At 48.1% G+C, this 13,884-nt stretch overlaps 2 protein-coding genes across 3 annotated transcripts in view; one reads left to right on the top strand and one right to left on the bottom strand.

Moving 5' to 3' along the window:
* LOC148436302 (uncharacterized) overlaps positions 1-13,425 on the bottom strand; it is a 30,851-nt gene extending 17,426 nt beyond the window's left edge. The window contains exons 1-5 of the mRNA XM_088465058.1: positions 13,350-13,425; positions 10,434-10,582; positions 6,862-7,053; positions 5,681-5,759; positions 5,464-5,561 (exon numbers count right to left, since the gene is read on the bottom strand). Coding sequence (XP_088321184.1) covers positions 5,464-5,561; positions 5,681-5,759; positions 6,862-7,053; positions 10,434-10,511 — 447 coding nt within the window. The 5' untranslated portion in view covers positions 10,512-10,582; positions 13,350-13,425. The remainder of the gene's footprint in view (positions 1-5,463; positions 5,562-5,680; positions 5,760-6,861; positions 7,054-10,433; positions 10,583-13,349) is intronic.
* Positions 13,426-13,692: 267 nt separating this feature from the next.
* The window catches only part of LOC148436301 (uncharacterized), a 45,932-nt gene continuing 45,740 nt past the window's right edge, over positions 13,693-13,884 (top strand). For both annotated transcript variants that reach the window (XM_088465063.1, XM_088465062.1), the window contains exon 1: positions 13,693-13,779. The gene's annotated coding sequence lies outside the window, so the exon portion shown is untranslated. The remainder of the gene's footprint in view (positions 13,780-13,884) is intronic.

The raw sequence follows: 13,884 nt of genomic DNA, 5'->3' as shown, positions 1-13,884 counted from the left end.
GACAACAACATAGCTCCCGTACAGAGCGTAACTGCGGGTGCCCTGTGGACCCTAAGAACCTCGTAGAAAGGGAGATAACTAAGGTACGTTCTTACCATATCTCCTCTTTTATACTATGGGTTCCTTAGGGTCCACAGGTGACCTTGGGGATGTCCCAAAGCAGTTCCACCTAAGGGTAGATACGCTCCTGTACAGAAAGGAGTACCTGCCACCCAAAGGAAATATCCTGAGAGGCGAAGGTATCAAATGAATAATACCTCACAAAGGTCTGTACTGAAGACCAGGTGGCTGCCTTACAAAGCAGTACAGCCGAGGCGCCACGCCGAGCAGCCACGAAGGTCCCACAGACCTCGTAGAATGAGCAGATACAGAAGGCGGAAGGTCCTCCCTAGAGTAGGCCTCCAAAATAGTCAGACAAAGCCAACGAGCCAAAGTCTGCTTAGTAGCAGGCCAACCCCTTTTATGAAACCCAAAAAGGACAAAGAGGGAGTCTGACTTCCTGTAGGACCCAGAACGGTCCACATAAATACGGAGGGCTCGCACCACATCCAAAGAGGCCTCCCCCACTGAAAGACCCGGCCCAAGAAAGGCCGGAACCACAATTTCCTCATTAATGTGGAACCATGTCACCACCTTAGGAAGAAACCCAGGGCGAGTACGAAGCACTGCCCTGTCCTGGTGGAACACCAGATATGGAGAGCGACATGAAAGGGCTCCCAAATCCGACACCCTCCTAGCCAAAGCAATGGCCAGAAGGAATATGGTCTTAAACGTGAGCCATTTCAAATCCACTGATCCCAGTGGTTCAAAAGGCGGACCCTGCAAGGCCCGAAGGACAACTGCCAAATCCCAAGGCTCCACCGGAGACACAAAGGGTGGCTGAATCCGCAACACATCGTGTAAAAAGGTGCGCACATCTGGCAGATTCACAATCCGTCTCTGAAACCAAGCAGATAGGGCAGAGACCTGTACCTTCAGTGAAGCCAATCGGAGTCCCAGGTCCAGGCCTACCTGGAGGAAAGCCAGTAACCTGGAAATCCTAAACTTCCGAGGATCATACCTTTAGGGGTGCACCACTGAAAGTAGGCGTGCCACACTCTGTGGTAAATCCTGGCAGAGGCTGGCTTCCGTGCACTCATCAAGGTGTTAACCACCGCACCAGAGAAGCCCTAAGATCTTAAAAGGGATGCCTCAAGAGCCATGCCGTCAAAGCCAAGCGACCCAGGTCCGGGTGTAGACAGGGACCCTGTGACAACAGGTCTTGACGTTGAGGCAACAACCACGGAGTGTCTATCGACAGACTCTGAAGGTCTGAGTACCAGTGCCTCCTTGGCCATGCTGGAGCCAACAGCAGGAGCCTGCCTCCTTCCTACTTGAACTTTCTGAGTACGCGAGGAAGAAGGAACACCGGTGGAAAAAGGTACGCGAACCGAAAGGTCCAACTGACCGAAAGAGCATCGACTAGCAGAGCGCCTGCATCTCTTGTCCTCGATCCGTACAACGGTAGTTTGTAATTGTGACAGGAGGCCATTAGGTCCACGTCCGGAAGACCCCATCTGTCCACCAAGAGTTGAACCACCTCCTGGTGAAGAGACCACTCCCCTGGATGCACGTCGTGACGGCTGAGGAAGTCCGCTTCCCAATTGAGGACTCCGGGTATGAACACTGCCGATATAGCCGGCAGATGGCCCTCTGCCCATGTCAGGATGCGTGACACTTCTCGCATGGCCGCCTGACTTCGAGTGCCTCCCTGGTGGTTGATGTACGCCACCGTTGTGGCATTGTCTGACTGTACCTGTACAGTTCTTCCTTTTAGGATGTGCCCTGCTCTTTGAAGAGCCAGGAAGCCCGCCCTTAGTTCCAATATATTGATTGGAAGAACGGCTTCCTCTAGCGTCCACCGACCCTGAAAAGAGTGGGGACCTGACACTGCACCCCAACCCCGCAGACTGGCATCCGTTGTCAGTAGGGTTCAGTCCGGTATCCAAAAGGGAGGTCCCTGGTTGAGCCACCAAGCCAGAGACAACCTGACCTCCAGGGAGAACACCATTGTCTGTGCCTTCAATTTCCGAGGTGACATGTCCCATCGGGCAAGGATCAACGTCTGCAGAGGCCTCGAATGAAATTGTGCATACTCCACCATGTCGAATGTTGACACCATCGACCCCAGCAATTGCATTGCTGCATGCACAGAGACCTGGCGACTGTGGAGACATCTGCGTACCCGCGTCTGAAACACTGAGATCTTGTCTGACATCAGAAAGATCCTTTGCTGCTGTGAGTCCAATAGAGTTCCTAGATGCAGCATCCTCTGTGACGGAATAAGAGACGACTTCTCACAATTTATGACCCATCCACGCGACTGAAGCATCGAGATGGTCACCTGGAGGTGATGGAGAAGTACTTCTGGAGATCCTGCCAGGAGCAACAGATCGTCCAGATATGGTAATAGGCGGATCCCCTGCAGCCGCAGATGGGACGCCATCACTGCCATAATTTTTATAAATACCCGAGGGGCCGTAGATAGGCCAAAAGGTAACGCCTGGAACTGGAAGTGCTGCTGTTGCACAGCGAACCTGAGAAACCGTTGATGCGAAGCTGCAATCGGAATATGCAGATCGGCATACCTGATATCCAGGGATACCATGAAATCCCCCGGTTCCATAGCCAGTATGATAGTACGGAGTGTCTCCATCTGGGAAACGAGGAACCCTGAGAAACCTGTTTAGGCACTTGAGGTTCAGGATAGGGCAGTAGGTCCCATTGGGCTTTTTTACCAAACACAAGTTGGAATAAAACCCCATGCCCCGCTGTGACTCTGGAACTGGGACAATCACTCCTGCCTTGCGCAGGGAACATTGCGAAATGAGAGGGCATAACCCTGAGAGACCACTTCTCTTACCCAGGCATCCATTGTGGTTTGATGCCAGTACTGGGCAAACTGAAGAAGTCGGCCTCCCACTGTGGGGTGCCCCAAAGGGAGGCCCGCCCCGTCATGCTGTGGACTTGTCGTCCGGTTTAGAGGCTGGACGCCTTGTACTCCAAGCTTGCTTTTTAGGCCTGCTAGTCTTCCTGACCGCCGTTTGCTTGGGAAATGACTGGCTTTTAAGCCTATTCTGCGCTCTGTAAGGCCGAAAGGATGGAGTTCGGGAACCAGAGGGTACTGAGGCTGATGGCAGGCAAGCCGACTTGGCTGCTGCCAAAGTGTCAACGATCTTGTCTAAATCTGGACCAAACAATACCTTCCCGTTGTAGGGTAAAACTAGCTAAGCAAGAGATAGCCAAAGACGGTCTGGCCACTGCTCCTGACATGGAGAAAATTGACTTTAGGCAGTTTTCCACCTTCCGGTCAGTTGAGTCCTTTAAGGACGCAATGGAAGGCATAGGTAAGGTCGCACTTCTGACTAAGCGTGTTACATGGGAGTCCACTACAGGAGGTGAAACCCATTTCTTGAAGTACTCCTCAGGAAAGGGGTATGTATTAACCAGACGCTTTTGCGGCTGGAACCGCCTTGCCGGAGCCTTCCAAGCCTCCTCCAGATGATCCACTAGCTGATATGACAGATGGAAAATGGCTGTAGAACTTTTAATCCTCTTAAACAAGGGGTGTTTAGATTTAACAGCCGGAGGGGTATCTTCCTCCTCAATGACCAACACCTCTTTAACTGCACGGACCAGGCCCGGAATGTAAGTACTGGACTTGTGCTGCTCATCCCTTGGGGATAGTTCCGTGTCAGACTCTGGAAGTACCCCATCGACCTCGGACGACCCGTCATCCTCGTCCACATAGGGATGCCGAGGAGACACAGACTGCCTTTTTGCCAGCACCCTAGGGGTCCTAGAAAGCGAGTCAGGGTCAGAGCCTGCAGACAGGTTGACCTGAGACCCCTGTGGCACATTAACCACCTGCGGTGCCAATTGGATCTGCGGCATAGGAGCCAGAACCAGTGGTTGCTGTGAAGACCCCACTTGAGGGATTATAGGGGGCACCGTCATGCGAACCATAAGCGCCTGCAGTGCCTGAGCAAAGCACGCCCACGGGGGTTCTTGCGCAGTCCCAAAGACCGAAGAGGGACCTGGAGGGACATAACACCTGCCACATAAGCCCTCGCGCAGCACATCAGTTTCCCCAATGCCGGCAGCACAATGCACACAAGACTGTAAGGCGGGGATAGAAACCCGGGTATTATCCTCACCGCTAGACATGGTGAAAGGATATATATATAGGTGTATAAATAAGGGAACAAGTGACACTATACACCAAAATTGCTTGTGACCCAACCAGACTTAAACAGCAAGTCAGAGGTTAACAGAAAAAAACAGTGTACAGCAATATCTTTTAGTAGACAGTAAAGCAGACACATTTAGATGCTAGCAAACAGTCACAAACAATGCAGGAGGAAAAACTCTGCATTACCTGGCACTTTAAATCAACCTTAAAGCCAATGAAGACTAAAGGGGTTAAAAGTGCTGCAAATCAACTACAAAACCCAAAGGGGGTTACTGAAGGCTGCAACTACATACCAGACACGGGAATCAGGGTATGTAGGGGGACACAGGACACCAGCTACTCACCGCTGCCTGGGGAAAATGGCCACCAAACACTTGCTGGGGGGTGGTGCCTACAGGAGGAGTCCACTGTAGCATGGCCTGACAGCGGAGCAAAGGCGCACTGAGTGGGGAGGAGGGGCCAGCTGCCATGCATGCGTGCCATCTCCCCCGACCAGTCTGAGAACCGCCGGGGACGCCGGGCCCTTCCTCCTCCAGAGCCCAGCTTAATATGTCCCCGGTTGGCTAGTGGACGCCGGGGTATGGGGGATGAGCGCCACTGCTTGCGACGCTGGGTGTCCCCTACCCAGCGCTAACGGGCTGCCCTGCGGCGGTTCCCATATCTAGGGAACCGCCCGCAGCATCTAAGACGCTGTCCGCCCCCCCTCTGTGCAGCCCCTGGGAGCCGACATATCGTATCCCGCTAGCAGGGACACGCCGCTCCCTGCCGAGACATGTTGCTCTGCAGGGACGCGGCTCAGGCGGGGGGAGGTGTAGGAGCGGCGGTCCTGACTTCCACTAGACTGTCAGGGCCGCCGCTCACCCCGCTGACTACAGTCAGCAGAGTCCTTGAAATCTTCAGGGGCTTCCGATAGCCCCTCTTTGCGATACCCGGTGCTCCCCCAACCGGGGCACCACACTAAACTGAGTATTGCCCTGGTTGGGAGGCGGGGTATGGAGGGGGACCAGTGCATCCTGGGAGAAAAAGTTTTATCTGCATGGTGCCCGATGCCTACGTCATCACCTATACCCCAAGGTCACCTGTCGACCCTAAGGAACCCGTAGTAGAAATTCAAATTTAATGAATTCACATTAAGTAAAAGAATTCTGGCTAATAAGACACACACAGTTTCTATACAGATCATATAGTGACAGTCACTGTGTTATATTGGTGAGACCCTAAATCCCACCTACCTGATGATCCTGTGGGGTCCTGTGATTCTCCTCTGTACAATCCTGGGAATACAGAGGACGGGGACATCTCTCTGGGGTCTTTCTGTTACTGGGTCCATCTGTAGGAGACACACAGTGACTGAGTACATTGTATATATGTGATTATCATATGATGTGTGTATATAGGGGGCCCCCATACCTGCTCTCCCCTGTACAATAAATGACAGTCTCCTCTTACCCAGTGATGTGAGGGGCCGGTGATTCTCCATCATCACGTCTTTGTACAGACCCCTGTGTTCCTCTATATACTCCCCCTCCTGCATAGAGACATAGACAGTGACATCTTGACACCTTATAGGAACCTGACACACACAATGATACAGTCATCACCCAGACACATCCCCTGGTGTTACTGTATAATGTCCCATTCCCAGCAGTCACCTCTCCAGTCATCAACCTGACACATCCCCTGGTGTTACTATATAATGTCCCTTTCCCAGCAGTCACCTCTCCGGTCATCACTCAGACACATCCCCTGGTGTTACTGTATAATTTCCCATTCCCAGCAGTCACCTCTCCAGTCATCACCCAGACACATCCCCTGGTGTTACTGTATAATGTCCCATTCCCAGCAGTCACTCTCCAGTCATATCCCCTGGTGTTACTGTATAATGTCCCCTTCCCCGCAGTCACCTCTCCAGTCATCACTCAGACACATCCCCTGGTGTTACAGTATAATGTCCCATTCCCAGCAGTCACCTCTCCAGTCATCACCCAGACACATCCCCTGGTGTTATTGTATAATATACCATTACCAGCAGTCACCTCCCCAGTCATCACCCAGACACATCCCCCGGTGTTACTGTATAATGTCCCATTCCCAGCAGTCACCTCTCCAGTCATCACCCAGACACATCCCCCGGTGTTACTGTATAATGTCCTATTCCCAGCAGTCACCTCCCCAGTCATCACCCAGACACATCCCCTGGTGTTACTGTATAATGTCCCATTCCCAGCAGTCACCTCTCCAGTCATCACCCAGACACATCCCCCGGTGTTACTGTATAATGTCCTATTCCCAGCAGTCACCTCTCCAGTCATCACCCAGACACATCCCCTGGTGTTACTGTATAATGTCCCCTTCCCTGCAGTCACCTCTCCAGTCATCACCCAGACACATCCCCTGGTGTTACTGTATAATGTCCCATTCCCAGCAGTCCCCTCTCCAGTCATCACCCAGACACATACCCTGGTGTTACTGTATAATGTCCCATTCTCAGCAGTCACCTCTCCAGTCATCACCCAGACACATCCCCTGGTGTTACTGTATAATGTCCCATTCCCAGCAGTCACCTCTCCAGTCATCACCCAGACACACCCCCTGGTGTTACTGTATAATGTCCCATTCCCAGCAGTCACCTCTCCAGTCAGCAGCTGAATGATCCTTTTGGTGAGTTCCAGGATCTTCTGGTCATTGTCTCTCTCATGTATCAGTGAGTGAGGTTGAGGCACCGTGATGGGGCTCTGGGTCCTGCTCAGTCCTCCTGACACACAGGGATGGCTGCTGGGTGTCTCACACTCACCGGATGTCTTCTTCACTACTGTGTAATCCTTTTCATTGGGAGAGATATCAATTCAAGGGTTAAATTATACTCATGGTGCTGTTTATTTAGGTGTCATCAGTGCACAATATGCAAGATGGGTCAGTCTTACAAATAAAACCCCTATCCTATCTGTAACTGTTTACTGTATATAAGAAAGTGGACAGAATGAAGCACATCTCCTGCCATCTTCATTTCAGTGATAGAAATGTAACTAAACAAGATGCTGTGAGCAATCTAATATATCCCAGCTCCTGTGAGTACTAAGACACTGATACTATGTATGTCTCTATATTATTACTAGATATGTGATATCACTGTGACACTCCCAGACCCTCTCACCTCCCCAGTCATGTCCCTGTATTATTACTATAGATATAAGTGATGTCACTGTGACACTCCCAGATCCCCTCACCTCCCCAGTCATGTCCTTGTATTATTACTATAGATATAAGTAATGTCACTGTGACACTCCCAGATCCTCTCACCTCCCCAGTAATGTCCCTGTATTATTACTATAGATATAAGTGATGTCACTGTGACGCTCCCAGAATCCGTCACCTCCCCAGTCATGTCCCTGTATTATTACTATAGATATAAGTGATGTCACTGTGACGCTCCCAGATCCCCTCACCTCCCCAGTCATGTCCCTGTATTATTACTATAGATATAAGTGATGTCACTGTGACACTCCCAGTTCCTCTCACCTCCCCAGTCATGTCCCTCTATTATTACTATAGATATAAGTGATGTCACTGTGACACTCCCAGACTCTCTCATCTCCCCAGTCATGTCCCTCTATTATTACTATAGATATAAGTGATGTCACTGTGACGCTCCCAGATCCTCTCACCTCCCCAGTCATGTCCCTGTATTATTACTATAGATATAAGCGATGTCACTGTGACACTACCAGACCCTCTCACCTCCCCAGTCATGTCCCTGTATTATTACTATAGATTAAAGTAATGTCACTGTGACACTCCCAGATCCCCTCACCTCCCCAGTCATGACCCTGTATTACTATAGATATAAGTGATGTCACTGTGACACTCCCAGATCCTCTCACCTCCCCAGTCATGTCCCTGTATTATTACTATAGATATAAGTGATGTCACTGTGACACTCCCAGATCCCCTCACCTCCTCAGTCATGTCCCTGTATTATTACTATAGATATAAGTGATGTCACTGTGACACTCCCAGACCCTCTCACCTCCCCAGTCATGTCCCTCTATTATTACTATAGAGTAAAGTAATGTCACTGTGACACTCCCAGATCCCCTCACCTCCCCAGTCATGTCCTTGTATTATTACTATAGATATAAGCGATGTCACTGTGACACTTCCAGATCCTCTCACCTCCCCAGTAATGTCCCTGTATTATTACTATAGATATAAGTGATGTCACTGTGACGCTCCCAGAATCCCTCACCTCCCCAGTCATGTCCCTGTATTATTACTATAGATATAAGTGATGTCACTGTGACGCTACCAGATCTTCTCACCTCCCCAGTCATGTCTCTGTATTATTACTATAGATATAAGTGATGTCAGTGTGACGCTCCCAGATCCCCTCACCTCCCCAGTCATGTCCCTGTATTATTACTATAGATATAAGTGATGTCACTGTGACGCTCCCAGATCCTCTCACCTCCCCAGTTATGTCCCTCTATTATTACTATAGATATAAGTGATGTCACTGTGACACTCCCAGACTCTCTCATCTCCCCAGTCATGTCCCTGTACTATTACTATAGATATAAGTGATGTCACTGTGACACTCCCAGTTCCCCTCACCTCCCCAGTTGTATCCCTGTATTATTACTATAGATATAAGTGATGTTACTGTGACACTCCCAGATCCCCTCACCTCCTCAGTCATGTCCCTGTATTATTACTATAGATATAAGTGATGTCACTGTGACACTCCCAGATCCTCTCACCTCCCCAGTCATGTCCCTGTATTATTAATATACATATAAGTGATAACACAGTGACACTCCCAGATCCCCTCACCTCCCCAGTCATGTCCCTGTATTATTACTATAGATATAGGTGGTCACTGTCACACTCCCAGATCCTCTCACCTTCCCAGTCATGTCCCTGTACTATTACTATAGATATAAGTGATGTCACTGTGACACTCCCAGATCCTCTCACCTCCCCAGTCATGTCCCTGTATTATTACTATAGATATAAGCGATGTCACTGTGACACTACCACACCCTCTCACCTCCCCAGTCATGTCCCTGTATTATTATAGATTAAAGTAATGTCACTGTGACACTCCCAGATACCGTCACCTCCCCAGTCATGACCCTGTATTACTATAGATATAAGTGATGTCACTGTGACACTCCCAGATCCTCTCACCTCCCCAGTCATGTCCCTGTATTATTACTATAGATATAAGTGATGTCACTGTGACACTCCCAGATCCTCTCACCTCCCCAGTCATGTCCCTGTATTATTACTATAGATATAAGTGATGTCACTGTGACGCTCCCAGATCCTCTCACCTCCCCAGTTATGTCCCTCTATTATTACTATAGATATAAGTGATGTCACTGTGACACTCCCAGACTCTCTCATCTCCCCAGTCATGTCCCTGTACTATTACTATAGATATAAGTGATGTCACTGTGACACTCCCAGATCCTCTCACCTCCCCAGTCATGTCCCTGTATTATTACTATAGATATAAGCGATGTCACTGTGACACTACCAGACCCTCTCACCTCCCCAGTCATGTCCCTGTATTATTATAGATTAAAGTAATGTCACTGTGACACTCCCAGATACTGTCACCTCCCCAGTCATGACCCTGTATTACTATAGATATAAGTGATGTCACTGTGACACTCCCAGATCCTCTCACCTCCCCAGTCATGTCCCTGTATTATTACTATAGATATAAGCGATGTCACTGTGACACTACCAGACCCTCTCACCTCCCCAGTCATGTCCCTGTATTATTATAGATTAAAGTAATGTCACTGTGACACTCCCAGATACCGTCACCTCCCCAGTCATGACCCTGTATTACTATAGATATAAGTGATGTCACTGTGACACTCCCAGATCCTCTCACCTCCCCAGTCATGTCCCTGTATTATTACTATAGATATAAGTGATGTCACTGTGACACTCCCAGATCCCCTCACCTCCTCAGTCATGTCCCTGTATTATTACTATAGAATAGATATAAGTGATGTCACTGTGACACTCCCAGACCCTCTCACCTCCCCAGTCATGTCCCTCTATTATTACTATAGAGTAAAGTAATGTCACTGTGACACTCCCAGATACCCTCACCTCCCCAGTCATGACCCTGTATTATCAGTATAGGTACAAGTGATGTCACTGTGACATTCCCAGATCTTCTCACCTCCCCAGTCAGCAGGTAGATGATCTCCAGGGTGAGATCTATTATCCTCTCAGACATGTGAGTCTTGTCATTGTCCATCCTCAGTGATTTATACAGGACTCTCACGTGAAGTCTAGTATAGACTCTCTAGTTCCTTACAGCTGAATTATCTAGGAATGCAAATATTATTTACAATAAATATCAGAGTACAAGTCACATACACAGGTAGGAAACACCATGTGACCAGTAAGCCCTCCTCCCCGAGCTATGGAGATCTAGTCAGTGTTTCTCAGATCCAGCTACATAAGGCGCCTCAGATGCAGTCACACAATCCTATGTTGCTAAGGACAAACCACCACAACTGGCGGCTGGGGGCTAGAATTAGCTGGCTGACAATTCTCAGCAGTTCAGATCCGGAAATATAAAACGGCAAGGTCCCAGGAGCCTTGTTCCTCCCAGACACCTCTTTTATTCAAACTGCTCAACTTTAATTTTGTTACAAAGGGATGAATTAAAGAGAATTATTATTTATAGCTTTTGTTATATCATTCCAGAAAATGTTAGATTTTCATGGCCACAATCACATTAAGAGGAGAATTCAATTAGACATGATGGGACAAAAGTAATAGGGAGTCAGTTTTAGTAACAGTACAAACTCGCACTTTTAAAAAGTGCGAGTCTGTACTGAAACTAGCAAATTCAATAGCCTGTGAACTTTTCAGTTGGAGGCTACTGCATTTGCGAGTTTAGGCAAGTTTTTCCCTATGTAAACTGACACCTGTTAATGCGACTAGCATTAAAAGGTGCGAGTTTTACAGAAGCCATCACAGATCAGTGAGATCCGTGATGGCTTCTGTGAGTGTTTAAAAAAAAAATAATTACGTGCACCCCCTCCCCAAAAGCCTTACCAGCCCCGGGCTTTATAAAGCCCGTCCTGGTTCTAAAAATACAGGGGCCAAAATGCGTAGGGGGCAACTGTATATTAAGAACCAGCACAGGGCTTTGTTGAGCTGGTCCTGGTTCTGGAAAATCAGGGGACAAAATGAGTAGGGGTCCCCTGAAGATTCCAAAACCAGCACCAAACTCTTTCTAGCGGGGGGGATAATGCCACAGCCAGGGAAAACCTTTCACCGGTTTCCCCGGCCAAAGCATTATCCCTGACCACTAGTCAGTCCAGACCGGTGATCCATGGGGAGTTGGGTACTTTGGTTCTACAACTAAAGACAATATTGAAACCTTAATTTTACACTTTACACTAACACTATCAACCCGGCACCCACCGCCCTAGGGTGCCAGGGATAGCCCCTTTCTATCAGTCTAGGCCTGGGGTGCCCTGGAGCGGGGTACCTCTTTATTGGGGGGGGGGTACCCAACTCCCCAGGGATCCCCGGCCTGGACTGACTAGCGGTCAGGTATAATGCTTTGGCCGGGGAAACCGATGAAAGGTTTTCCCTGACTGTGGCATTATCCCCCCGCTAGAAAGAGTTTGGTGCTGGTTTTGGAACTTTCAGGGGACCCCTACTCGTTTTGTCCCGATTTTCCAGAACCAGCTCAACAAAGCCCTGTGCTGGTTCTTAATATACAGGGGCCCCCTACGCATTTTGGCCCCTGTATTTTTAGAACCAGAACAGGCTTTATAAAGCCCGGGGCTGGTTATGCTTTTGGGGAGGGGGTGCACGTCATTTTTTTTTTACATTTATAAACTTTTACATAAGAAATCACAAAAAAAATGCACGTATCTCATGGATATGAGCATGTTTCTGTGTTAATCTGACCTGCTCAGGATATACTCGCTATCCTGAAGCAGGTCTAATATTTGTGGGCTTTTGGTTATCTTTTTTCGCGAGTCTATAACAGACACTCTATTACAGTGGGCGAGTTGATTGTTTTCAATGTGAAAACATCTGGATGCGAGTTTGAGAATGGGGAGTTTAGTAACTGAAATATTTGAGTTTTATTGAACTGACACCCTATTACATTGGAGAGTTGTGAAAAATTGCGAGTTTACCACCAAACTCGCATTTTACCAAAACTGACACCCTATTACATTTGGCCCGATATGTTTCTTTTTCATGAAAAATGGCTTATGGCGCAAATAAATACTTATCGAGCAATCCTAAAAGATGCGTTTTTCACGGGTTCGAATGCTACATAACATTTTTTGCAATTTAATTATAACATCCTAAGCATGTGAAAAGTTGGGGAAAATCACTATATAAAGATAAAAATGGCAGGACTTAGTTAAGAAACAATGGGATACCCTCCTTAAAGACTTATTTGGCAATATTAATTTTTTAAATAGCGTAACTTGCCCAAAAAATGACACGTCATTTTTGGAGTGATAAAGTGCAAATTGGGGAAAAATTGGATAATTGATGTGTACTGTACAGTCCCCTCTACCCTATATAATAATAATACCACATATCAGTGGGTGCTGGGACCTGTGTTATTCCCCCTCATATATCACTGTACAGTCCCCTCTCCCCTATATAATAATAATACCACATATCAGTGTGTGCTGGGAGCTGTGTTATTCTCCCTCATATATCACTGTATGTTCCCCTCTCCTCTATATAATAATAATACCACATATCAGTGTGTGCTGGAAGCTGTGTTATTCCTCCTCATATATCACTGTACAGTCCCCTCTACCCCACATAATAATACCACATATCAGTGTATGCTGGGAGCTGTGTTATTCTCCCTCATATATCACTGTATGTTCCCCTCTCCTCTATATAATAATAATACCACATATCAGTGTGTGCTGGAAGCTGTGTTATTCCTCCTCATATATCACTGTACAGTCCCCTCTACCCCACATAATAATACCACATATCAGTGTATGCTGGGAGCTGTGTTATTCTCCCTCATATATCACTGTACAGTCCCCTCTCCCCTATATAATAATAATACAATATATACATGACACGTTACCTGGCTCCGGCTGTGACAGGAATATCTATGACAAAATGGCAGCTAAAGCCTCTGTGGCCCCGCCCCCTCTGCTCTGTGACTGGGAGACTATAAGAATATGGCCGCCGGTCACCATACATGAGGACACCATTAGACTATACAATTGTTACTCTAGTGATGAACCTGTGAGCGGCAGGTGCACGTGGCTGCTTAGTTACAGGACGTCCTTCCTACTGTGTGCCCGCCTGATTGGCTACTCGCTGCTGCCAATCACCGCACTGAGGGGAATGAGAGGAGGGCGGTCACTATGATATGAGGGGCGGGGCAGACTGTGGCCATAGCTACACGGAGATGACTGGGGCGGGGCGTGGTTATCTAGAGGGGCGTTTCTTCTTTGTCGGCAACGTCCGGGTCACAGTCCGTTAACATCAAGAAGAGGCAGCAGGCGAAGGTATTTATTATTATTATACAGGGGGAGCAGACTGTGGTGCCTCATTATTATCATACAGGTATATCAGACACCAGTGTTCTATATAATACAGGTGTAACAGACCCT

Source organism: Taudactylus pleione, unplaced genomic scaffold (genome assembly GCF_031769625.1).
Source record: "Taudactylus pleione unplaced genomic scaffold, aTauple2 ptg001839l, whole genome shotgun sequence".
NCBI classification, from domain to species: Eukaryota; Metazoa; Chordata; class Amphibia; order Anura; family Myobatrachidae; genus Taudactylus; species Taudactylus pleione.
The sequence above is the reverse complement of the archived record's forward strand: the minus strand, read 5'-3'. Positions and strand labels throughout refer to the sequence as shown.